The sequence below is a fragment of the Numida meleagris genome, chromosome Z (assembly GCF_002078875.1).
Source record: "Numida meleagris isolate 19003 breed g44 Domestic line chromosome Z, NumMel1.0, whole genome shotgun sequence".
In the NCBI taxonomy this organism is placed as follows: Eukaryota; Metazoa; Chordata; class Aves; order Galliformes; family Numididae; genus Numida; species Numida meleagris.
Window position 1 is genome coordinate 16,635,689 of NC_034438.1, and position 27,003 is coordinate 16,662,691.

Sequence of the window (27,003 nt, forward strand, 5' to 3'; positions counted from 1 at the left end):
AAAATTATTTCCTAGTTTCAACCATAAAAATACCTGAAGACTAAAGGAATGTCATAATTCAATTGCACAGATGTCAGTGAGTTGAGAGCAAGTAGCAAGCCACAGCACAAGGCATCACAAGTCTGTAAGTTTGTGGACAACACCAAGCTGGGGAGAAGTGCTGATCTGCTTGACAATAGGAAGGCCCTACAGAGGGATCCATAGAGGCTGGATCACTGGGCCAAGGCCAGTGGGATGAAGTTCAACAAGACCAAGCATTAAGTCCTGCACTTTGGTCACAGCAAGTGGCGGTAAAGCTGCACAGAGGAAAAGGATCTGATGGTGTTGGCTGACACATGGCTGAACATGAGCCAGCAGTGCGCTCAGGTGGCCAAGAAGGCCAACGGCATCCTGGCTTGTATCAGAAATAGTGCTGCCAGTAGGAGCAGGTAGGTGATCGTACCTCTGTACTCAGCTTTGGTGATGCTGCATCTCAAATACTGTGCTCAGTTTTGGGGCCCTCACTACAATAAAGACATCGAGGCCCCAGAGAGCGTTCAGAGAGGGGCAATGAATCTGTGAAGGCTCTGGAGCACAAGTCTTATAAAGAGTGGCTGAGGGAACTTGAATTGTTCTGTCTGGAGAAGAGGAAGCTCAGGGGAGACCTTAGAGCTCTCTATAACTACCCAAAAGGACGTTGTAGAAAGTTAGGGGTCTGCCTCTTCTCCCAGGTAAGCAGTGACAGGATGAGAGGAAACAGAGTCAAGTTACACCAGGGAAGGTTCAGGCTGGATATTAAGAAGAATTTCTTCTCTGAAAGAGAGGTGAGGCATTGGAACAGATTGCCCAGGGAAGTGATGGAGTCAATGTCCATGGAATTGTTTAAGGAAAGGGTAGATATAGTACTAAGGAACATGGTTTAGTGGGCAATATTGGTGGTAGGTGGACTGTTGGACTAGATGATTATAGAGGTCCTTTCCAACCATAATGATTCTATGAATCTATGATTCAAAACTATTAGATTAGCTTCTAAGACCTGTTCAGAACTTGCTAGGAAATGGCAGGGTTATTTATTTTGGATTTTATACTTCAGTTTACTATGCTAAATAAGGTGGCTTCCATCTCATCCAGAATTTTGAAAATTGAGCCACTAGCTACAAGACTCAGGAATACAAACAGACTCAATAATAAAAGCATTCAGAAGCAATTCCACATACATTCAGATTTCATATTCAACTAAAAGCTTTGTTCATATTGTCCACCTGAAACTGATTTGCCACTCACTAGAGAGTAGAAGCTTATACAAGATTAACTCACATTACATTACAGCCTCAGGAGAACACGCATCTAAAACCTCAATTTCTTTTATGTGGTTTTCTTGCTCATTATCCCATAGTCTGAGTCTCATATTTCCACTGGCTCAGCATTGCTTATTCTCGAGCAATGTTTTTTTTTATTTGGGTATGTTTTTACTTTCTTCTTCTTGGGGTGCTGTATTAAAATTCTCTTTAGTGACCTTCATGGTCTGCAAGTGCTGACTTCAGAAATTTGGGATTCTCATGCTACTGCTTTTTAAAAGCCTCTGCTTTTTAATCTGGTATGCAGAGATGTGGATTTAATCCCTTTCAGAATTATCTTCTTGTTCAAAGTTGAGAGACAGTGAAAAGTACTTTAAGAACCTTTGAAATGAAGTCACCTCCAACATCTTACTACAGCACAGATACAACCTGCACCTGTGACCATCACTCAGTCTTAGCAGTCTTTTCCATAACCAACCAGTCTTTTCCATAACAAACAAATTCAAGAAAATAATCAGGTAAAAAAATACAATACTGATACAACAGCAGTTCTGATACAATAGCAAGACAAAAGCTTCTGAAACACATACCTTGAGATCAATAATCAAAAGCTTTTGCCAACTTTTACTATATATTATTCCACTACCTTTCTTCGTTCCAAGATCTTCTGTTTCTATTGATTCGCCTTCACAACAAATACCACTCTTTTTCCACATGTAGACAAGAAGTACACACAGCATAGAACTTGCATGGTTCCCACATACATTGCTGTGTTTGATACTCCATCCATCTGCATGCAATCTGCTTGTCATAGGAGACACTACACTGTGAATCAAACTATCAACCCCTTTCCAGCCTCTAGGTACAACCATGCTACATGCTGCTTTCATAGGGATTATTATTTAAGAGTATATAACCCAGTCAAATACACTGGAGTATCTTCCACATAATCCAGAATGACAACAAAATTAAGTAAGCAGTTTATCAAGAAAACACACAACAAAAGCCTGGCTATCAAACAATGGAAAGTGTATGCAGTTTTGAAATTTTACTTTTAACCATAACAGAACAAGTTTTAGGCCTCTTAAGCAGTTATAATTCGGTCAGGGTAAGATTAAAAAAAAAAGAAAATAAAAAATTGTATATAAAATAGTCCACCAGCAATCCAGCCGGATTTTGGGAAAGCTGACCTTAGATGCATGCTCTAAATATCTAAGTTGATAAACTATCGTGAACTTCCAATGACAGTAATATATTATCAGCTTTCTAATACTTTTAAATAAAAGGCTAACATACTTGGCAGAAATTAATAGCAGGACAAAATGGTGGGTTTAACAGAGAACAGTAAATAACCTTCTGTAAGTTTAAGTGTATACTGGTTGACATATTCATAGAATCATAGACTGGTTAGATTTGGAAGAGACCTTTAAGATCACCTAGTTCCAACCCTCCTGCTATATGCAGGGACACCTCCCTCTAGACCAGGTTGCTCAAAGCCCCATCCAGCCTGGCTCTGAACACTTCCACAACCTCACTGGGCAACATGTTCCAGTGTCTCATCATCTTCACAGTAAAGAATCTACCCTCTTCCAGTTTAAAATCATTTCCCCTCATCCTGTCTCTACATGCCCTTATAGAAGTCCCTCCCCAGCTTTCCCGTAGGCCCTGTTCAGGCACTGGAAGGCCACTATAAGGTCTGCTTGGAGCCTTCTCTCCTTCAGGCTGAAGAGCCCAACTCTCTCTCAGCCTGTCCTCACAGGAGAGGTGTTCCAGCCCTCTGATCATCTTTGTGGCCTTCCTCTGGATCTGTTCTAACAGCTCCATGTCCTTCTTGTGTTGGGGGCCTCAGAAGTGGACGCAGTACTCCAGGTGGGGTCTCATGAGATCAGAGTGCAGGGGCAGAATCACCTCCCTCAACCTGCTGGTCATGCTTCTCTTCATGCAACCCAGGAAATGGTTGGTCTTCTGGTCTGCAAGTGCACGCTGCTAGCTCATACTGAGTTTTCATCAACTGATATTCCCAAATCCTTCCCCTCAGAGCTGCTCTCAAGCTGTTCTCCACCTAGCCTGTATTCCTGCTTGGGATTGCCCCAGTCCACTTGGCTTTGCTGAACTTCACAAGGTTGGCATGGGCCCACCTCTCAAGACTGTCCAAGTCTCTCTGGATGGCATCCTTTCCCTCTAGCATGTCAACTGCATCACTCAGCTTGTCACTACAATGTGAACTGTGCTTAAAAAAAAAAGCAGTCATTAAGGGAATATGAGGGAGAGATTCTAGCATATCTCAAAATGTTTCATATGCACACAAACACAACTTTATAACACCACACCCATCCCAACAAACAACTGGAGAAGTTAAAATACTCTGTGCTAAAGCTGGAGGAAGTAAACAAAGCAACATCAAGAAACAAGTATGAGATACAAGGAAAATGAATCGTGGCAAAGAAGAAGCATTATTTTGGCCGTGATTTAAGTGACACGTAGAGCCAGGATGAAGCAGAACGACATCAGAGAGGTAAGAAAACTATCTAACAGTTAAAGGATAATTTAACAAGATGAGAGCATAGAAAACACATAAAATAATGAATAAATGAATCGAGGAATGAAAAACCGTCATAAACAACAGTAATTTCCATTACTGCAATTCCATATATAGCTGGACCAAAGAAAAATTTAACATGCAGAACTATGCTAACCGATTGAGAAGTTTTCAAGAGTTGAAAGGTTAAGGTTATTTCCCAAACCATGGACAGACAAGCCACAGTCATACTAGTGACAAGGAGTGCTTGTCTCCATGTGCTAGCTGTAACTGTTGCAAAGAAAATCACTTCTGTGAAGCCCTGCATCTCTCCTCTGCCATGTCCAGCTATCTTAAAGATCCTATGCAATTTTATTTCACACAACTTGGACGGAGGAAGACATGGGCATTGAACTACAAGCTTGCCTTCAACAAGAAGGAATGATAAAAGCAGACAGGAATACTACTTCTCAAAGAGACAAGGTAAGCGAAAAGAGTAGGTCACATTTCAGCCTGAAATGCAATGTTTAGTAAAATAACTCCACAGAAATTTCTGTTGATTCAAGTTAGTTTTCATGTGCTCTGAAAAAAAGACATTAAGAGTATTGAGTGAAACATGGTAGGCCCGCTGCTTCAATTGAAAGTATTAAACACAGTTAAGAAACTGAACTATAACGTTTACAAAGCCTTGGAATAAACATCACTGCAGAGAGACACACAGGAGGTTTGTCCACACACACATAGGTAGTTACAACAATAGCAGAAAAAGAATTTTGAAGTTTTAGTTACAATACACTGAAAGTAACCTCTGCTTTCCAGGATGCAAGACGCTCTAGACATAATTTCTCACATCTTAATGATTCCTAGAAGTCCATGCTCCAGAACACCTTTTAATACACTAATGCACTTAGTTACTTGAAAGCTACCTTTTGAAATATGTCGATTTATATGCATTAATAATTAATAATGGCATAGCAATTCTATGAAGTTACAGTACCTTTTAAAACTCTACACTTATTTCTACTCTTCAACAACATAATAACTGGCAATATAAAACCATTAAAAAAATTGATTTGATTTTGTGCTGTATAAATCCTTGCCAATACAAAGGAATTGGTACTTCTTAAAGTACCATATCACAGAACTTAAGTAGATTTAAGATTTCTGTATAATACAGTAAAAATGATCCAAAAACAAATATTGCAATAAAAGACTGACCTAAAACCATAGAACCACAAATTCGCAGAACAACAGACCAATCGAGGTTGGAAAAGATCATCAAGTCCAATCAGCAACGTAACATACCAAGTCCCATCACTGAACCATGTCCTTCAGTGCCACATTTGGAGATACTGACACAGTCATTTGGAAACAACCAATACAATGCTACATACAAGGGAATAACTGCACTGGATTTAGAATGTTAACTAAATGAGTATTCAAATTTCAGACATTATAGGCATGGTAAAGTTTTGAGGAGGTAAAACTTACACTAGAAAGGAATTTGAAATTAAGTGATTATAAAGCAAGACACAAGAATATTTTAAAATATTGGTGACTTGGAAATATCCTGTGATCTGAAATATTACTATTTAAAAGTTAATTAACTTTTCAGATCATTTATTTAGCTATCAAGAGGTTTCACTGCACCTCTATTCCTAATGCTAAACATTTAGCCAAAGAGATGACCAGGAAGCAAACCTCTTTCCCATAACCCTCTCTTTTCAAACTCCCACAGCAAAAGTATCATTTCATCAATCCCATTTCCCCTCAGAAATCAATCACACGGTCTTGAGAATGCTTACTTAATCTTCAAATTTAATGAATATATGATCTAAATCACCTAAGTGACTACTCCATCTCAACTTTTTATTCTGTCCCCAACAATAAAGCAACTCTCACAAGACTCCCAATTAATACTTGCCTCTGCCTATATAAACCCTGAACATTTAGGTGCCTTATGTGGCCGTCCAAATTGCTGAAGTATAAAACACACTTTTTACTATTCCATCCTCTCATGATTCTCCTTCCTTCTCATCTCTGGAACAGTATTCTGCTTTCCTCCTTTTTCTTTCTAAGCAACACGGCATCACAGTATCACATTTTGCCTGGTGTATCTGGACAGTGACTTAGAGAGGTCTTTTATTCCCTCAAAACTCATAACAGATGAAATTTTGTGACATTTGATGCATTTCCTTGAATTTATTCCATCTACTACCTGCCTGCACTACTTCTTCCCTTATAACATATCTATTCTTGAACAAATGCAGGACGTCTTTAGAAAACAAGCTAACTATTTACAGTAGTAATTGTAATAGTAACACTGTTATATCAATAATGCCTTCAAGATACAGTGCAAGCATGATCATGACAGCCTACAGCCTCCTCACAGGGGAGTGGAGGGGCAGGCACTGATCTCCACTCTCTGATGAAAGTGACAGGACCAAGGGGAATGGGATGGGGCTGCACCGGAGAGGGTAAGGTCAGGTATTAGGAAAAGGTTCTTCATCAGATGGTGTTTGGGCCCTGGCTTCCCAGAGCACTGGTCAAGGCACCAAGATGCTGGAGTTCAAGAAGTGTCTGGACAGCACTCTCAGACATGGGGTTTGAATCTTGGAAGGTTCCGTGTGGAGCTAGGAGTTGGACTCAGTGATCCTTGTGGGTCCCTTCCTGCTTAGGACATTCTATAATTCTACATTTAAGGAAACAGACAAGATTTTAAGCTCACAGTAAAAAAACAAGGCTAAGACCTGATGGACAGACTGGTCACTCTTCCACTGTAACAGGTTATTTTGTGAAAATAACTGGAATTGTAATTTCTAATACACTGCAGTTGTCCAGTAAAAGCAAATTGCAGACAAATCAGAAACAATCTACATTCACTACAGTCAAAAGCAACACCACTTTCATGCAGATAACAATGTGAGTAACAGAATAATAAATACAACAAAAACAGTGGTATGCAATTACTATAAATTGTATATATTACCCACGACTTCCACTTGCAAATCACTTGTTAGATTCTTATTTATGCAGTTGTATGAAGTAGAGGATATGATTGCGTGCACACACAGAGCAGTGTGTGCAACTTCTAGCATATTTAAAAGGCAGTCTCTCGCCACAATTTTGAATTCCTCAGCCAGATTCCCTGCAAATTCATTTGCTTTGTTGCAAACATCCTGGCTACATACAATCCTTACTTTTGGGCTACTAAATGTGAAAGGAAAGTTTCGGTTTCAGTGAAATGTCTTTTCTAGCCTTCATGTCCCTTTAATAATCCAAATGCTTGATTTGTACACTTCCCACTGAAGAATTCAACATGCTTCACTACTGTCTTTTCAAGCCCACAGTCATAGGTCAGCTCAAATTTCAAGCATGAGATACTGCTAATAAAGAGTTTGTCGGGATTTTGACAAACTCTGTATTTTGATATGTATTTGCAATATCCAAAATCTATTATTCATTTCAAATAACTATTACTATTTTTTAATTAACTCTGCGAACTGCACCAAAAAGAGATGCTTAGCAGTAGTCATCAGGAAAATTCCATCCTCACACAATAACCCCTGGAACCACTTGAGCCTACAGGAACAGTTTATCTTCCATGAAGACCAGTTACTGAAGGCAAAACATGATATTTTGCCAGTACATTACTCAACTGTTTTTTTTGAAAGAGAGCAATACTGAAGATCAGGAATCATGATTTCCAAAAAGAAGACACAAAATAGTGTTTATGTACAGGATAACTAACCACATAGCTTTGATAAATACAAACTGAAAGGCAACTTGACTCAATAGAGTGAGACTCTTGTAATAAAAATCTGGGCTTTTTTCTTAGTTCTCCTCCAAGTTAATTGTCTGTGGAACAAGACTGGTATTTTCTAAAGCAAGGAGACTTTGAACAAGAAGGGACCATAAAAAGCAGACTGGTCAGATGAAACAGTCTCTAGATCAGAACAAAGCTCCATTCCAGTATTCAAGTTTACCAGACAACATTTCATTCTGACAAAAATTAACAGGCTAATTTGGCAAAGCATGCATTTCCCAATAAAATAAAATCAATTACTACTTTTCAGAGGTTGTCAAATGGTTGTTAACACAAAGCGTATCAGTTAGTAGCTCAGGGAAGCAATGTTGTCACACTTGCATTGGTTGGACCAAGCCACTGAGCTCTCTGAGCAGATACCACAAGCTCTGACCACAAGGAGCAGCTGCTCAGCAATTCAAATACTGTTCACTTTGGCCAATGAATTCTGCACAGGGAAAGGAAAGAGAACTGTGTCCTCATCCTCACTCCTAGCCTAGCATGGATGATTTCTCACTAAGCCTGCCTTGGTTTTCTCCATTTCATTAAAAAAAAAGTCACAATTCTTTCTTCGTTTCAGGAAAGTAGTCTACTATCTCATATATATAGATATATATATATAAAACATAATATATTGATTTTTATACACACAGAATAACTCATGCATCAGAACATTCTCCCTTTTAAATACTTAGGTTGGTGTAAATGAAAACAAGTAAACCAAAAAACAACTACCAAACAAACATGATTGCAGTAGCATGACTACACATTTGCAACAATTAGACACACTCTCATCAAACACAAGTCACTGCCAACAGATACTCTGGTGATAGTATGTTACTTTTATTTAAAGCTGGAAGCTGAAAACATTAATATCTTCCCAGCAGTCTACCCACATAATATCAATACTAACCGTGAATGGAACTGTCTGCATTTCCCAAAGGGTAGAACATAAAAGGATTTTTTCCTGCTGCCTTTTTGTGCCTTTGTTTTGCTGCTCATGTCAAGGACATGACATGGGAAAGGGAGGAGTAGACAGGATATGCTATATGAGCTCTGTTATTACTTTAACTTTGCATTTTCCAATGGGAAACCTCATCAGGGAGGGGAAGAGTTGCACAGGAAGCCTTCTATACTCTAAGTCACAGGCTGGCTCGAACCTTTCCAAACACACTCCCATGAGTACTTCTGTTCCATGACTGCCTTTAGTTAACACCACAGTCGGCTTCTCTTAAGAACCTTCCCTCCACCGCTTCATGAATAAATGATAATTCTGTCTTATTTTAATACCAGAAAAATTCCTTAGCACTACAGTTGTTTCCAGTCAAATAGTTTCAAGACATGAATTTATCACTATCATTATAAACAATGACAAATGTAAGTAAATCCAAAGTAAACTAGAGAACTAAAAGCACAACATTTGCATCATTTACTATGCTTACTATACATAAACTATAGTAAGCACAGCTTTATAAAACATCACTTATGCCCACATCTCACTGCACAAGTTCAAACCAAAAGGCTACTAATACAAAAATACCCACGATTCATCATTTTCATGAAGAAGACGCCAACACTGATGCAGTGCTGCTGGAGTATACCAGTTTTGCCATACCTGGCACATGAGGAGAAAGCTCAGCAGAGGTTTCTGAATTATGTGTCATCTGAATTATGTTTTAAATGAATTTTCCCTGATTGTTTATCTACTGATGCCACATTCTAAATCAAGGAAAATGATTACTTTCTAATTTTTCAAAACTGGAAAGTCTTGTTTTCTAGATTTTTTCTTCCTAATGCATACCAAGCCAGGCTTCTTAAGTTTTTCTGCATGGTTCTCACCACTGCAGAGGCTTCCTTCCTTCTTATCCAGGACAACAAGCAACAGGAAAATCAGTAGTCTTTTTGCTTATTCTTGGGGACACTGGAGGAGAGGGCGTGTATTTTAGGATAAGAAGTCTAGAACAGAATATCAGAGAGCCTTCCACATATGATCTGTAAGCATACAATCATGTTTCCACAATGTCTCTCAAGTCCTAAACAGTTATAAGGTAGCCAACATACCACCATTCTTTTACAAGAAATACAGTAAACTTCAGATTATTTTTCCTCTGAAGTTCATGTAGGTTGGACTCTTCATAGTCATTTCACTACTACTTTCATCTGGTTAAAAAGAATACATCAGAAGCAGAAAAGCAGTTCACGATAACAGCATACCTGTCTGTGAAGCTTTGCTACAAGCTCCCATGAGCTTACAATCTCCACAACTGTGGAAAGACAGAAACTAACATACCTACCTGTTCCCAGCACTGCCACTGACTCATAGGCTAGTAAAGAGAAACAAAGTCTGAAAAGGCTGGTCCCTCTGCCAAGAAGGAGGTACCAGCTGTGTCAGGCTCACAGAGGAAATGGAGCTCTATTTTGCTTGGTTGGTTGTTCTCTAACCCCAAATTTTCCATTTCAGTTCCTTATAATGTTTCCATTTTCCTTGCAAATACCCATGCAGTTTTCACACTAACCATCGCTGTTTTTCTCCTTCTCACACGGACTGGATCTACATCTCATCTGGTTTAATCCCCCCTAAATGGGTACCACATCTTCCGCAGTTTTGCAAGGACCTACGTTCTTTCTAGCTCAAGAGAACAAAGCTTTAGCCTCTTAGTCACAGCAACAGAAAGCAACACTGGCACTTCTGCTACAGATATCTATGTAAACCTTCCTCCTTCTTGTAATCTGTACAGGCCTGAAAAACAGGAAGTCTCGTTAATGCAGTAGTACAGCTGAAGTAATGGGTACTCGAGAGAGTTAGTGATAAGCAGCCTGATAACAGACGAACAATTGAGATGTGTTTAGTCCAAAGGACTACAAGTCTTCACAAGATACTTATAGTGCTGTTCAAGGACAAGCAGAACAGGAAGTGTCCAAATAATACAGTACAAACAGAACACATGGCATTGCTAAGGACTGGCACTTGACAGACTGCCTTGTTTTTTGACAAAAAAGAAAAATAATTAAAAAAAAAACCTGTTAAATCTGCAGAACAGCATGCAGTAGAAAGTAGAGAATACAAGATATAAGGGATTGATTAGACAGAAAATACAATGTTTTCTTTTGCTTTTGACTGTTAGTGCAGAGCACTGTACTTGCTAGCTGACAGATTGCTCGCATACCTGAGCAACAAATCCAGGGACTGAGTTACAAGACTGAGCAAGAACAGAGCAAAATATGGAGAGAGGAACGATCACACTTCATTTCCGCATAGTGTTCATATCAGCAGTTCTTTCCCTTAACATGGAAACCAAAGCCATGCAAACCTACTCCTCAGTCAGATCAACTGAAAGCCACTTTTCTAACAGCAGTCACTTTTTTATAAGCAAGTACTCTAGACACCAAGCACTTTCCCACAGCAGCTCTTTTAGCTTTCACATACCCTTTATACATAAGGCGTGTCTTCCCTCTATACTTTGTCCATAGCAGTGGATCTCCGTACGCTCTAAAGCATACTCATCAGCCTCCTCACTTGTATTCCAGCAGTCAAGGAAATCCATTCCTTTCAGCGCTTTCATAAGTTATTTGTATTTTGTAATATAAAATGTTCAGTGAAATTAAAGGTTATGCCATCTAAAGGCCACAATGAAATATCAATTATCCAGCCACCACTATAACTGCAGCTACCATCACTTTGCAGTGAACTGCAGTAGGAACATCAAATTCATCTATTTTAAGCCTAAACAGAACACATTATTATCAGAGGGAGTATTCTGATATACATACCGCTTGTTCTCAATTCTGCAATACACACAATTATATTTGGACATCCTCTCGAATTTGGACAGCTTAATACAGCTTTCTAAAGAGCTGGCAGATGGTCTGCATACTTTGCAGCCATTAAAACCTCATGCTGTAGCCTGTTCTGATACTTCAAGATAAGCATACTCTTATCATGTAAGAATTTGGAGAAAGAAGATCTTGCTAAGGATCTTAAATACCACAGGAAAACAATTCTTTCAATGCAAGTAGCAGTTTCCTCCAGGAGTATTTTGTATATACTTCCCAAATCTGCTATGTTCTATTATTTAGAACAGAGTCTTTTAGACACAGGCAAGTGTCACAGAAAGGTGTGGAAGGGACACTCTGAGAGATATTAAATCCTACCTGGTACTAAATTCTAGGAAGCAAAACAAATTTTAAGCTTTGCAGTTCGGTTCCCAAGAAAGTGTCACCAGTGTGTGGCTTCTGAACAGCATCACAGCTGTTCAAAATTCACACACCCTTGCCCTTTACCTAGTAAAACAGGAAATGGCATGTTTCAGGTTTCTTCCTAAGAAGTATTAACAGTAGGAGCAGCACTCTCAGTTCAAAAGCTTCAAGATTCAAAGCATGACTCAAGCAAGCATCGTATATACAAAATGTAAATAGAGCTTACTCAATTTTTACCTATTTTCATCATTAATAAAAGAAGCAATTAGGATGAAGGTGAAATTTAAAAGAAGTCTCAGCATCTTTGGGACATACATGTTTGAAATAGCATGAAATGACATTTTTCTTTAGAGTGACTTAATTAAGGTTTGGGAGACTTACCAACAGTACTTGGATAACGTTAAGGCACTCAAGGCTAAGCTTACAACAACATATACATTTAGCTAACATTTTAATACACCATATCACTCAAACATAATGGATATTTCAAAGCAAACGCATACAAACCCTTGAGCCGTTAAATTAGGCCTGAATTCCCAGTAACTCATATGTAAGAATTTCAAGTTTTCTAACCTCAAGAGGTTGGTTGGATTTTTCTTTACTATTTAATTAAAGGGGAAAACACTTTTTTCTGTCCTGGTATTCAAAAAGCTTTAACTGGATAAACCATGCTGTATTCTGCTTATGGAAACTAATAAAACAAATTCCTTTTGCTAACTGCATTAATTAATCCCAATCCCCGAAAAAACGATGTAACTTCAGCATAATGATTTTAACACTAACAAAAGTTACTTAGTTAGAACATTGCCTTACCGTGTAAATGCCAATTCTACAAACAGCAAATGAGAGCTGGATACATTCAGACATAGTCTAAAGAAATTAAAATAAAGATGTTACCAATAATCCTATTAATTAAAAATTAAGTTACTTCTCCTATCTCTCCCCTCTCCCCTGAATGAAATATCTGATGGTATATTACTTTATGTTTCTCTTTTAAGGCTAGACTAAACAAGCTGTGAAAAAAGCCATAAAAATTCAGATTATTCACATACGTACTACTTTTCACAAAGCAGCAGCTGCCAACAGCACTGCATTTGCTAGCTCAGTATTTCATTATAGGCCTTCAATCATCCAAAGTTACAAAAATGCCCAAACACAGCATTAACCTTTTATATGCAAGCTTTCAGTCCCATTTTTTTTTTATCTAAACACCACCTGCATTACATATTTTGACAGAGTAATGCATTTTCTGGATTTCTAGTGGTATGTAAGAACTTCCATGTTTAAATACTACAGTTCTTCTCTTACTATGTCATAATTAAAGTCCTCCTCTTCCATATGCCAAAAGTAGTGCAAATACCTTTAAGTTTCTATATTTCTGAAGTCATACTGCTTTCATTTTCTGAGATTTTCATGTTTAAAATAGAACTCCCTACTGTTTAGAATAAATGTTTCATGTAATCTGTCACCGCTGTCAATAATTATATCAAAAGTTTTTACCCTCAACTCGCTCAACTTCCAATCTGTTGTGATGCCACAATTCTATGTCTTCTGCAGTCACCCAGAGATGCTGAGGATGGACTATGAATTTCTGATGAAACAGATGAAAAAGACTTCCTTTAAATAGGATTAAAAAGCCAGAAAACGTATGCAACTTCACCTCCCCACACACAAACAAAACGTGTTGTAGGTTTGCCATATTGACATACAGTCAAGCACAATAAATCAGGCTTACAGTGATTTATTCTAAACAGTTAGAGGAATTCCTTTAAATAAAGTTTTGAGAAATCTTTTCTCACTGTGTGCAAAAATTAAAGAAACCCAACAGAACACTTTTACTCTGTGTTTACCGATTTCACACACCATCTGCATGTACTTCAACATGTAGAAGGCGAAGTGCTGGATGCTACAGACTTCAAACATTATTGGCGGAAAAAAAATTTCCTTCTACCCACCCCAAAAAAATGGTGAATGAATTAGCCTTCTCACATTTTCTTAATCATAAGTCTATTTAGTATCTGTTATGAACAGAGTAAAAAAATACATGGCGTTTTTCTTTTGCTATAACTATTAAATTTAAAATTTAAATAAGTAATATTTCACTGAACTGCCTGAAAGTCAAAACATTCAGCATAAAAACCTCAAAGCAAATATCAACAGCATGGTTGATTTTCTTTTCTATATTTCAAGCAGTAATGTTATTACTGATAAGGGAATGCTGCTTCCAAATATCATTTAAATCGACAGAATGTTTTTCGGTTTTTTTTCAGCTGTCAGACGAAACACCAAGTTCTACCACTCCCACTTTGAGATACCCATTAGATGAAAAAGAGGCAGAAAAATAGCAGAACTGACCTTGAGAAACCCTGTTATACACTGTACGGGGGAATGAACAGTATCCATATTACACCTCACAGCATCAGCCTACCTCACTCCATAGGCTCCAGCGATTGATTCATTAAAGAATCACAGAATGGTTTGAGTAGGAAGAGACCTTACAGATCAACTAGTTCCAAGCCCCTGCCATGGGCAGAGTTAACATTCACCAGCTCAGGCTGCCCAGCACCCCATCCAGCCTGGCCTTGGACACCTCTGGGGATGGGACATTCACAGCTTCTCTGGGCAGCCTGTGCCAGAGTAAAGGATTTTCTCCTGACATCTAACCTAAATCTTCCTTCTTTTAAAGTTTAAAGCTATTCCCCTTTGTCCTATCACTATTAGACTGTGTATAAAGTCAGTCTCCCTCTTGTTTATCAGCTCTCTTTGAAACACTGGAAGGCCACAATGAGGTCTCCAGGAGCCCCCCTCTTCTTCAGGATTAATAAGTCCAGCTCCCCCAGCCTTCTGATCATCTTTGAGGCCCTCCTCTGGACCATCTCAAAAAGCCCCACACCTATCTTGTACTGGGGGCCCCAGGGCTGGATGCAGTACTGCAGGGGGGCCTCACAAGGGCAGGGCACAGAGGGACAATCCTCTCCCTCTCTCTGCTAGCCACTCCTCTGCTGATGCTGCCAAAGATACGACTGGCCTTCTGGGCTTCAAGTGCACACTGCTGAGTCACATACACCACTTTGACCATCAGAATCCCCAAGTCCTTCGCAGCACAGCTGCTCTCAACAAGTTTTTCTCCCCATCTGTACACATCTGGGATTGCCCTGACTTAAGAGCAGTACCCTACACTTGCTGAAGTGCATTAGTTTCTTGTAGAACCACTTATCAAGCTTGTCCAGTTTCCTAATGTTTAACTGGAGTCTGCAGCAATTTAAGCTACTATGTAAACAAAGGATGTGGCATAGATTGATTTCTACATTCAGTATCATGACAGATTCTATCTTGATGGAAAACCCATGATTACACAAGAGCTACTCCGAAAGTAATGCCTCCTATTTTATGATGTTGGCCCACAACATCAGAGGCAAATGTTGGTAGTATGGCAGTAGAAGCTGAACCTTCCCGCAAATACTTCATTACATTTTGTCGCTATGCAACAGATGGCAGCAGAGGGACAGTCTGACAAAACGGTGTCTGACATGGAAGTGCGTATGAAGCAAAGACATGTCACCAAACTCCCCCATGCAGAAAAAATGGCAGCTACTGACATTCATTGGTGCTTGGTGAACATTTGTGGAGACTAAACAGTGGATGTGAGCACAGGGAGGCTGTGAGTGGTGTGTTTCGGCAGTGACAATAGTGTGTCACCTCCACTGGTGCAGATTTTTATGAGCATGGCACACATGTTCTTGTTCATCAGTGCATAGCTAATTGTGGTGACTACGTTGAAAAATAATATTTTGTAGATGAGAATTTGCTCTATCAGATAGTGTTATTGCGCTTTTTGTATCTGATGTAGTTTCCATGGAAATAAATAGGAGGCATTTCTTTTGGAGAGATTTACATCTATAATGCAGGTGAGTCCCCCTTGTTGCAAAGGAAGTAAATGTGCAGCAGCACATTTCCTCTTCCTACTGCCATGTCCTACTGTACCATTGAACCTTTCCTCTATTAATTATTAAATGAATCCCTTCCCCAAGCCTCCAACATAACAATTGTAGTCTTTCATTACTTTGGTTTTGCAGTTCATTTTGCATCATACAGTTGGGCAACAAAACAATTGTTGGATAACTTTCATTTCATTTACTTACAGTTTATTGTTGCTTTCTGAAAGGATTTTACATGGTAAGCATGAAAATAAAAGAAAAAAATTAAAAACATAACTAAAAATATTAAAAAGAAAGATATCTTATTTGATACAACTCTCCAAAGACTTAGTCATAACAGATGTCATTTAACGTGTCTAAAGTGAGAAAACAAGTCTTCAGGTTGAGTATGTCAAGTGTAACAAACATACATCTGTCAATGTCCATCTTTCTGCTTAGGCAAAGGGTCATCTCACAAACATGAAATTATTTCTCCAGGTGACAAATAAACCCATGGCTAAGAGAACAGATTCATGTTTTCTCAAAACACTGCTACCTCAATCATATGTTGTAGAAGTGTGTGTTCATAATGACTTTGAAACACATCCACCTTGTAGTTGTACAACCTTTAATTCACAAGCATTTGTTCCATCCATTTTCTCCCCTCACTCAGTTATCAGTATAAATATCAATACAAAATAAGTTCTGTGTTTGTTGCTTAAAAACAAAAAACTCACACAGCTCTGATACAGGCATACTATAGTCTGCATCTGCATGAATTCATGGGTTTAATATCTGTATCTTCACCAAACAGAAAATGAAGTTCCTATCCATGTTAACAAGAGAGCAAACTTGAAGAACTAGAGTATGTTCTGCAACTGACCACCTGAAGCTGTAATCACTGGGTTAAAAGCAGTCATAGCACTAGTTTCAGGAGCTTGGTGAGCAAAGCGGGGGACCCTAATCAGCTTCTTGGAAGTGAAACGAACACCAGACAGCTAGCAATTGCAGGAGCTGCCATCTTCATTCTACCAACTAACAGAAATACCTACACTGGCATCAGCTTGATTTTCCACAATCCTTAACAAGTTACAGCACTTAGTTCCAAAATCACAAAACCAGAAAGCAATGTGAGAAAAGGACAGTGGTTTTGTTTTGTGATACGTTTGTTCAGTTTAATAAAGACTAAGATGTCCTCCTGCTCATTTACAAATACATGATCCACTCCAGCAATCATGTGGAACTACTGGACCTCCCAGGAAAAAGGTTCTTCCCCTTCCGATTTTTCAGCGCATAAGAAATATGAAAACCAGCAACACAACTGCAAACAATATACAGATTTTAAGCTACCTATTTGTAAGCAGCTTTACATAAATAAATTCTCAGAGCTTAAGTATTTTAAATATGTAGACAAAAAAAGTGCGTACAGCTATGCTGCAGTACAGGTGGTAGGAATTCTGACCACAACTGCTGTTTGCTAAGCTTGTGCACTGAACGCCCAGCAGTAACCTGAAAGCTTATCTTTCTGCATAAGATGACACAGCCCTTCAGCACATGTCATTAATCACACTTCTAGATTAAAATCCCAAACTTTTAAATACAGTTCTTAGGGATAAACAAAACACAAAATACTTTCCTTTTCTCCTGTAATGATGCATAATTAAATTTTTAGAATACTAATCTTCTACTATATAATCATTAGATAAATACATCTGAGCTAAGAGACTAGAAGAAATCTGATGCTGATGGAAAACTAGTGATATGTGAACAGGAAATAGGACAGGTGCCAAGAATTCTCTTGTCATCATAAAATGTAATCAAATGGATGCACTAGAGAACAATGCTCTCCCCTCTTTTAGGCAATATTCTCACTAGAACAGTTTTCCACTACTGTTTCCAGGTCTGCAATGGTTCAGACAGTGAAAGATGCAGATTAGCCAACACACAATTAGTAGCTGTAAGAACAGCACAGATATTTCTCAAGAATCCTGGACCTTTTTTGCAGTCTTGCTGAAACCTGAAATTATCTAAGTTTCTAAGCAAGAATAAAGCACTGAGAGAAGAGATCACTCACTAGCATGCATCATCACTTTGCACTCCACACAGGCAGTTTCAGGTTCACTCTTGCTCACCTTGCAGGCCTTACATATCAGTCATAAATTGGTTAGGATACAAACACTACAAGTCCAACGGCCTCCGCTCATATATCGAGCCAGCACCTCCCAGCAAGAGGAATCCTTTAGCTACAGATCTCTGGAGCAGACACACTGTCTTCATAAAACCCACTGAACAAAAAGTCTCACCTCCTGTGCAGTCAGTACAATTCTGCATCCCCTGCGTAGCACTGGTGGACGTTATTCAGAATATGTCCATTTTCTTAGAGCGATTTCCTATTCTGGAACTAGATCTCTTTCCTAAGTGAGGAGGCATGGAGATGTTTCGCACACAGCATGAGCACCAGGAACCATCTTTCACTGACACATCCTTCTCAGGTTCAAGAACTAATAACTTCAGGATCAACCATCACAGATGAACCTTATGTTTAATATTCCCCAAAAGATCTGTCTTCCAAGAAAATATATGGAATGCATTCATTTAGGTCTCTCTATCGCAACCACACAAGCAAGGCCCAGAATTCAACCACACCTGTGGGAAAAAGCAATCATAACTGTCATCAAGTTCTTGTATAAGGAAAACATTTTACAGCCTATTGACCTTCTCTTTATGATTTCAGCAACATCTAGAACAGTGGTGCTCCACAGCATTCAGCTGTCTCTTCTTTTGTCTGGAGGGCTATAACTACTTCAGTCCTCTTCCTATGGAAGCGTTTGTTTTCCTTTGATTACCCTGCCATTCTTTATCTTCTTTGGTTTTACAAAACTCTGAGATGGTGCAACAAGAAACACAGTAATTCAGACAAAAGTAAACATTGCATTTAAGCAATGTGGAAATTAAATTTTCTTTCCTGTTCTTTCTTCAGACTCTAAGTAACTTGTTGACAGCTGTTGGAGTTGGAATGACATTTTAAAATAGATCCTCTTTCCTCTCCCTGAGCACTGTTGTTATTTTAGAGCCTACCCATACATCTGTATTGTCAGATTTATTCAACTGTAAATATACATAACTTCGCATTAATCAACACCGAATTTCATCTGCCAATACACACAGGTCGCTCCAGAAGTAATGCCTCGTATTTATTTCCACAGAAATTGCAACAAAGAGCACAATAACACTACTCAATAGAGCAAATTCTCAGATACAAAACACTGTTTTTTAACACAGTCATCACTGTTAGCTATGCATTTCTGACTGCCATGAACAAGAGTCTGCATACCATGCTTGTAAAAATCTGCATGGCCGTTCAGAATGTGACTTGTCTTACACATCACTGTCACCATTGCTGAAATGCACCACCCATGACCTCACTGTGCTCGCATCCACTCTTTGGTCTCCATCAGTGTTCAGCAAGTGTTGATGAATGTTAGTGGCTGCCATTTTTTTCTGTATGGAGGAATTCAGTGCCCCACCTTTGCTTCAGATGCTCTTCCATGTCAGATACCATTCTGTCGGGCAGTAGAATGATTTTTTTCCCCTGGTTCCATATCCACCCCTAATATTTGTCTATATAATGGACAAAGCACATGCAGCTAATATAACTAAACATAAACATGAAATTCCCTTGCAGCCTCTCCTTTCTCTTCTCCCTCACTGCCAAGATAGCACTATCAATCTTCATTTATGAGACTCGTTACTGACAGCATGCTGAAAGATTACTTCATTCTTAATTGCTTTGAAGTCTTGCATTTGTGTTACACGTGAAATCAAATAATGGAAGACAAGGCAGTAGTTGCTGTAAAAGCTAATAAGAATGTGGAAAACAAATGCTTCTTCGATCAAAAATCTCCAAGCCGTAACCAGGAGGAAAAAAGAAAAAAAAATGAAAAAATAAAATAAAACAGAAGCCAAGATCTGCAAACTCCCTTCCCCCACATGAAAAACTCCTGCTGGCTCCTGGATGCCACCTTGCTTCCTCAAACTCTCCCATGCCAAAAGTAAATGAGGTCCTATTAATAAGCAGTTCTTCCACTGCTCCGCTAAAGCACGCACCATAAAAGCAAAGTACTGCCCAAAGACTCATGTTCTTCCTACTGTTTGTCCTCATATGCAAAGCCACAGGGTCAGACTGCATCTAAACATAAGAGGACTTGTCAGCTAAACTTCCTGGTTTGTGCCTCTTTCTCAGCTAGTAGGAAGATTCTTACATCCTCATGTTGGCAATTAATATCATCACCTTACTGGAAGGCCAGACAGCCAAAAGAAAAGTTCTGTATCGTGAGGAGCTTCAGAGAGATAAGCCAATTGCTTATTCAATTGCAAATACCCTATTTACATCCCCAAAGATAGTAAGACAGTTTGCACTTCAGAAAGTTTTGATGCACACTAAGTGGAAAAAAGGCTACATCAACATACTCCAAAATACTGAGTCAAAAACAAAACAATCACAAGTACTGAATGTATTCTTTCCTTACGTCTTCAGAGTTGTAAGGGTCCATATTCATCCATTTAAGCCTGAAACCAAAAATATTTCCCTTGCTAATGGAAGGTTGATATCCTCACATAATCACAAAACTTCAGAACTCAGGCTTTCCAAGATGTAGCATCACAAGCTGGCAGTATTAAAAAACAAGAGCTGATGATACTGATGGCAAGCCAAAATTGCTAATCAGCACAGAATATTAGGAAGAATATTCTGTCCTTATTAAACACAGATCTTCTCACTTTATAAAAGCTTGTATTTATAACCTTTTGTTAAATTCATCACCATGCTGCCTCTAATCAGCAGCTCTAACTTAAGATCTTAGGAGCAGCATTCTGCAGATTAACATTGAGTACAACCCAAACTGAACCTTTGGAATAATTCACAAGGAAAGGGTAGGGCTATATGTAACAAACAAGCACATTTTCAGCAACTGGAACATATTTTTTTATGTAATAACATCTACCACTCTAATGCAATCCTCATCGTGGAACAGGAAAGATGGTAAAATAATTTGATTTTAAACGTTCTAATTCACCTGTTTCTTCAGTGTGCACTATCTAAACAGAATGAAATTTCTAGAGCTGCAGTGCCTCTGTTATTTCAGTCTTGTAATTGGAATAATAATCACATTAATGCATTCTTTTGTGTTCCCAAGGTAGCTGTGTCAAATTTTGGCCTTCACAATAGCCACCTTTGAAACAAAAGTTGATCTGGGGAATTCGGTAATGCTTGCTACTGCAGGCTGAGTTAATACAACACTTCTATCGCTTTCTGCAAAGAAATTCTGTATCTCTTCTGCTCACTCATCTGTCTTCAGCTACCTGATTTCCACGGAGCTATGTCACCAATATTTTTACTGCCCTTTTTTATATGGCTGATAACATCTTCCATTCAGCAAAAACTGTTTTCAATACCAAGGAGAAATATTTGTTCTTTTAGAGCACTCCTTCCAGGTCTTCAGCCAGATCAGGTTCTTGAACAACCAAACTTACTTAACTCAGAAGCATGCTCACAGACAGTTTTCTACTGAAATGAATTCCATTCATCTCTCCCAGTCAATTTAGATTTGAATGCTATGCTTCATATAGCTGAAATACTCACAGAAACTTAGCCAAAACAAACTGTTTTGGGTTATGGGCACCAAAATTTGTTTGGGGCTTCTTTCTACACAACTTCGTTGATGCAGAAAATAATCAGAAGGAGCAATTGTCCCACTTCCAGACTCAGTGCCCCTAGCTATGTATACAATAGCAAGCAGTGCTGCCTAGCGAGGGCTTGTACTGAAGACAAAGTATTCACACTATATACATCAGGCATTTTACTTCAGCCTAGTTCTGACCTGGTCCTGTAGATCAAAAACCTAAAGTTGAGTGCATTTTCCAACCTGGTTTCATCTGAAAAAACTCAAGTTCATGCAACTATTCTGCAGTGCAAACCCACATAAATCAGGGATGAGTGAAGTCAAAAGTTCAGATCTGATCCTAACACCAAGACAGCTGTGTGCACCCTGTGCACTAGTTGATTTTTCATATATAAGTTGACTTCTCTTCTGCATTAAGCTGTATCTTAATTCTGAAACAATTATCAGACTCCTCATACTTGTGCCTAATCAGCTTTCCAAACTGAAGTAGAGATGAGACCCTAAGATCTAAGCCACTGAGCTCTACTGAGGGTAAAAATTTCAGTAATTATATATCTGATAAATGAGCCAGCAGACAACTCAACAATACTGAAAACTATGTGACAGAAGACAAAATTATCTTATGATGAGAGGGGAGTTTAGAATGTGTTAAGAGGGCAAGGCTCCACAGGCCTTCGCTGGTCATGCAGCAAGTGACAGGTATAACAGCTATACACACCTTGGATGAAAAGCCATGAGCACCCAGCATGGATATTTTCTACTCCTTCCTTACTCAAGGAACAGCAGCTAAGTTGTTGATAAAGTTTCAGTGGGGAGAAAAAAAAAAAAAAAACACTCTAATCTTCCAACAGATGCTTACATAATGCCATTTGTAGAATATAAAAGAATGTTTTTCAAGGCATGTAGGTACCAAACAATTTAACAGGCAACAGAAATGGTCAGACCAGATGTGAAGTACACCAGAAACTCCAACTAGATATGATCCACCCTGTCTCACCACTTTGCAAATCAAACCTGTTTGGGGCCCAATTAAGTAAAAGGGTAGGTCTTGACGTGGACTTTCAAGGAAAGGAAAGTTGCTCAGAAACAATTTTTTATTTTTATGGGTTTTTTTAATCTGCTACTGTTCTTAGAAACACCAATTTGGAATATGCTGCTTTCCACACAAAAAGAAGCATGCCTGCTTGAACTCTAGCTATCCAGACCTTCAGTTAAGAACATTCAGAAACAAGAAATTCTGATGTCACTTCAAGGGCTGCTCACGTAAAATTTCAAAATTTAGTTCCACTTAGTCAGAACCCATCTGTGCATGCATAACAGAGATAAAATTGTTTAGTACAGCCAGGAAACCCACAAAGAACCAAAAAAGGTTTTTTTATAGGTAGAAAAAATCTCAAACAAAGCAACAAGACTGCACTGCGCTAAGAGGACTGTGCAGACTTCTCAAAACTCATGCTTAACTTTAATGATGAAAAAGCCACTGAAGTTGATACAGCTGTTCACAAAAATGTTACCTTCAGTTTCAGGTAGGAATATACTACACAGTATAGGATTCAATTCTAGGAAAAGTTTTCATATTGAAAATGTGAAAGGTATCAAAAAATTCAACAGGTTATCATGTTTACAAGGGCTGCTTTGAAAGTAATGCCTCCTATTTTATGATGCTGGCCCACAACATCAGAGGCAGATGTTGGTGGCACAGCAGTAGAGCCTGAACATTCCCACCAATATCCCATTGCATGCTGTTGCCGTGTGACAGATGGCAGCAGAGGGACAGTTCGACAGATTGGTATCTGACATGGAAGAGCATCTGAAGCAAAGGTGGGGCACTGAATTCCTCCATACAGAAAAAAATGGCAGCCACTAACATTCATCAACACTTGCTGAACACTGATGGAGACCAAAGAGTGGATGCGAGCACAGTGAGGTCATGGGTGGTGCATTTCAGCAATGGTGACAGTGATGTGTAAGACAAGTCACATTCTGAACGGCCATGCAGATTTTTACAAGCATGGTATGCAGACTCTTGTTCATGGCAGTCAGAAATGCATAGCTAACAGTGATGACTGTGTTAAAAAACAGTGTTTTGTATCTGAGAATTTGCTCTATTGAGTAGTGTTATTGTGCTCTTTGTTGCAATTTCTGTGGAAATAAATACGAGGCATTACTTTCGGAGCAACCTACACATCTTACAAACTCTCAGGGCAAGGTAAAAACTTCTTCTCCCCTCATCTCAACTCACACTAATTCAACTTGCTACATCATTCTCTATAGCAGCTCTTAAAGGCTCATCACAGATCAGGTTAATATATGCAATTATTTAGTGTAAGATCAATATCTAATGCAGAGGATGCCAGTCGAAAAATGTATTGTGAAAGTCTGCTCATCAGCTTAAGATCTGCACTGCAAGTACTATATATGAAAACTGAAGTACTGCCACTGTTTTCCCACAGGTTCTCTCAGCAAATATTGCAAGACTGGTCACAAGCCATACTTTGCACAAGATGCATCATGACATAATTTCATAAATTAAGCACAGTCTACAGAACATAGGCCAGCCAACACAAGTCTATGTATGCACTGTAATTCTTCCGGACACAGAGCAGCAAGAATGAAGTAGAAGATGGTTGCAGACATGCTACAGGACCATGCAGTCACAAAACCCTTGCTGTTGTACCCTGATGAAGTTGCATTCACAAAGAATGTTTTAAAGGAGTTCACCTTTAAGTGAGTGAAGATGGTTTTTCTTCTAGAGGTTGAACTCCAGAAGAGTTATGCCTATTAAATGCCAATTAAAATGAAGACACAAAAAACAACACCTCTCCTAACACTGTAATTGCATTGCTACAAAAATAGAACAAGCAATGGCTCAAGCACCTCCATCAGCTACTAGAGACTGCTCTGTAACAATGAAGAGCCAGACCAGGGCATCACAGAAGATGCTCACCTAATACTAGTACTTTATCCATTCAGTGTTTCTTGGAATCAGCTCCTTAAAGAAGAACAGATCCTCTACCAGAGCAGGCCTCATCCTGAGATACCCGGAAAAGCAGCTTCCTGCACCAATATGGGAAGTGACAGCAGAGGGCAGACTCCATGCCGAGAGGGTGCAACCCTAAAGCCCACGCTCTAGCCAGACTGACCTCAGCTGTCCCAGCCTCCTTCTGCTGAGCTCCCTGTCTCACCAACCAAAGCTGCCTGGAGCGCTGTCAAAGGGCGTCTGCAGCCAGGAAGAGCAGCACTCTTTGCTCTGCTGAGTGCTCCTCACCACAGCCAGAGAAAGCCCCTAAGGCTCACTCAATGGGAGGAACCAGCAAGGAACGTTCTGTTTAGTTGCTGAAGCCTACACAGGTGAAAGACACCAACATAAATGCATAAAACTTGATAACTCAAAACTTAACATACACAGCTTTCATTTCCATGAAAATAACCAGGATATGGAGGTTCTACACCTGAAGATTAGTGTCCTTGCTTTAAGTGCAAGTCTTGCATGAAGAGTGGGCCCATCAGAGCACTGGGTAGTCTGTGGGAGCCCTGTGGTCCCTCAGGGCTGTAAAGAACTGTGCTCCTCACTCTCCCCACCAACTCCTTCTGTCAGAGCAGGCTTTCCTAGGCACCCCCACTCCCTGCACAGCACAAAGCCTTTCCATTTGTTGCCATTAACAGAGAAAGGAAGGAGGACCAGTCTCCCACAGTTTCTGAAAATGAGTACTGGAAGGAAAAGACCTCTGCACAACTGCATTAGAAAATACTTCAACTGCTAAACAGAGTTTGTTTTCATTCCAAGTAGTACACAGGCACAAGAACTAAAGCCTTCCAAATTTTTTTTTTTTTCTGTTTTGGTTTACAGGTACATGGATAGCAGTTGCAGTAAGCATCCCAAAGATCCAAGGGAGTCCTCCTGCTCCAGGAGAAGTGATCTTAACCCTGGTCACAGGTGGTAGTCAGTGTGGACAGGGGCACCTGAATTGTCCCAGAGCTGCAGGGAACTTGCAGCCAGCTTGTAGAAACTCCTACAGCAAACGAAGCCCCGAGGTCACATTTGGCCCTACAAGACATATCAGGCCTGGGGAAAGTCTGTCCCAACAGATGTTCCCTGTTAGAATAAAAACATGAAGCAAGAACTGCATGAAGGCTCAGGCTATGCCTACGCTGAAAATTCACATTCCTTCTTTTACTAAGAGGTAGCACTAAAGAAGCCCACAAAACAGCAAGGAGAAAAAGAAAGGAAGAAGACAAACACGATAAAAAGAGTAAGGGAAAAAAATGCCGAGATATTCAACCCCTGCCTCCCTCCAGCGAGCAGAGGAATGTGCCCCTCATGATCAAATCTTATTAAATGTATGATTCTCAGGTGGCTCGGCATCCACACAGCAGGTGGCAGCGACAAAGATTATCGTGAGCATTGCTAACAGTACACGACAGCCAGTTCCATCTGGACATAAGTTATATAGGAAAAATCCAAGGAACAGGTCCAGGCCCTCAAGGAGCTGCGAGGCTGCACTTGGCACACAGCAGTTCATTATCAGTGTTTCATTAACCAGGTTCTTAAAGAGCAGCCTGCCTGCTATACGTGCTCAGGAAGAAAAGCACAGAGTAAGTTGTCGGTGCAAGCAGAACACCCCTGAGCAACTCTAAGCTACACGGGCACGGGGATAACGTTTAAACGGACATTTCGTGTATTTCTCGATCTCATCATCAGGGAAAGGAAAGGACACGGCCCACCCGGCGCGGGGCAGCCCGCGGCGCGCACCGCGCCCCCCGCCCCCCGCACGCAGCGGCCCGCTGCCCCCGCAATTGCAGTGCTGGCGGAAGGCCGCCGCCCCTCGCCGCGACCCCGCCGGCGGAGCGCCCGATAGGATCTCGGCGGCCGGTAAGGCCAGTCTTCATTAAGGAGCTATTATCGCCGCTGTGCCCGCGGTGACAATTTAGCTCATTCAAGCGTGCCCCGCGCTCGTGCATTTAGGAGCGCGGCCGCGGCCCGGGTCACGACGTTAGCGATCTAATAGCGGCCAAATGAGCGGGCGGTCGCACGCCCCGGTGGACGCGCCCACCCCGCGGGCAGGCCGCGCTCCGCGGGCGGGGGGACCTACCAGGTAATCCATGTACCGCCGAGGAGCTCCGCGGGGCCGCCCGCTCGCCCGCTGACAGCGCGCCCCGCCGCCCGGGAGCGGCGCTTCCTGCCCGCCGGGAGGGAGGGGACGGGTGCGGGGGGCTCGGTCAAAGCCGCCAGGTGCGGCGCCGAGGGGGGTTCGGCCGCCGGCGCCCCGAGAGCTGGGAGAGGCTGCGGGGACGCCGGCTCTGCACGGCGGCGCTGTCACAGCCGCTGCTCCTGCGCGCGCGGAGTGGTTGGTGGGAGGGAGGGAGAGAGAGAGGAAGGGAGAGAGAAAGAAGGAGGGAGAGAGGGAGGGACAGCGCGCGGCGGCGGCGCAGCCAACCCCAGCCCCGCGCCCGTAGCGCCCCGCCGCTCCGCAGCAGCGGCCGGAGCCCCCGCCCCCCCCGTGCGACGTCACGATCAGCTGATCGCACACGTGGGGGCGCCGCAGGAAGCTCTTAAAGGCGTAGGCGCGCGTGGCGGAGACTTGGTGCCGCTGGGAGGGCGGAGGGG

The 27,003-nt window shown here is 40.6% G+C and overlaps 1 protein-coding gene across 10 annotated transcripts in view; it reads right to left on the bottom strand.

The window, feature by feature from the left end:
- Positions 1–26,878, bottom strand: part of ARL15 (ADP ribosylation factor like GTPase 15) — a 223,085-nt gene extending 196,207 nt beyond the window's left edge. For 8 of the 10 annotated variants that reach the window (XM_021380024.1, XM_021380021.1, XM_021380025.1 and 5 more), the window contains exons 1-3: positions 26,489–26,878; positions 13,298–13,388; positions 12,611–12,667 (exon numbers count right to left, since the gene is read on the bottom strand). In XM_021380024.1, the coding sequence (XP_021235699.1) occupies positions 12,611–12,664 (54 nt within the window). In that variant the 5' untranslated portion in view covers positions 12,665–12,667; positions 13,298–13,388; positions 26,489–26,878. The remainder of the gene's footprint in view (positions 1–12,610; positions 12,668–13,297; positions 13,389–26,488) is intronic. The other 2 variants (XM_021380022.1, XM_021380026.1) reach the window with 2 other exon arrangements.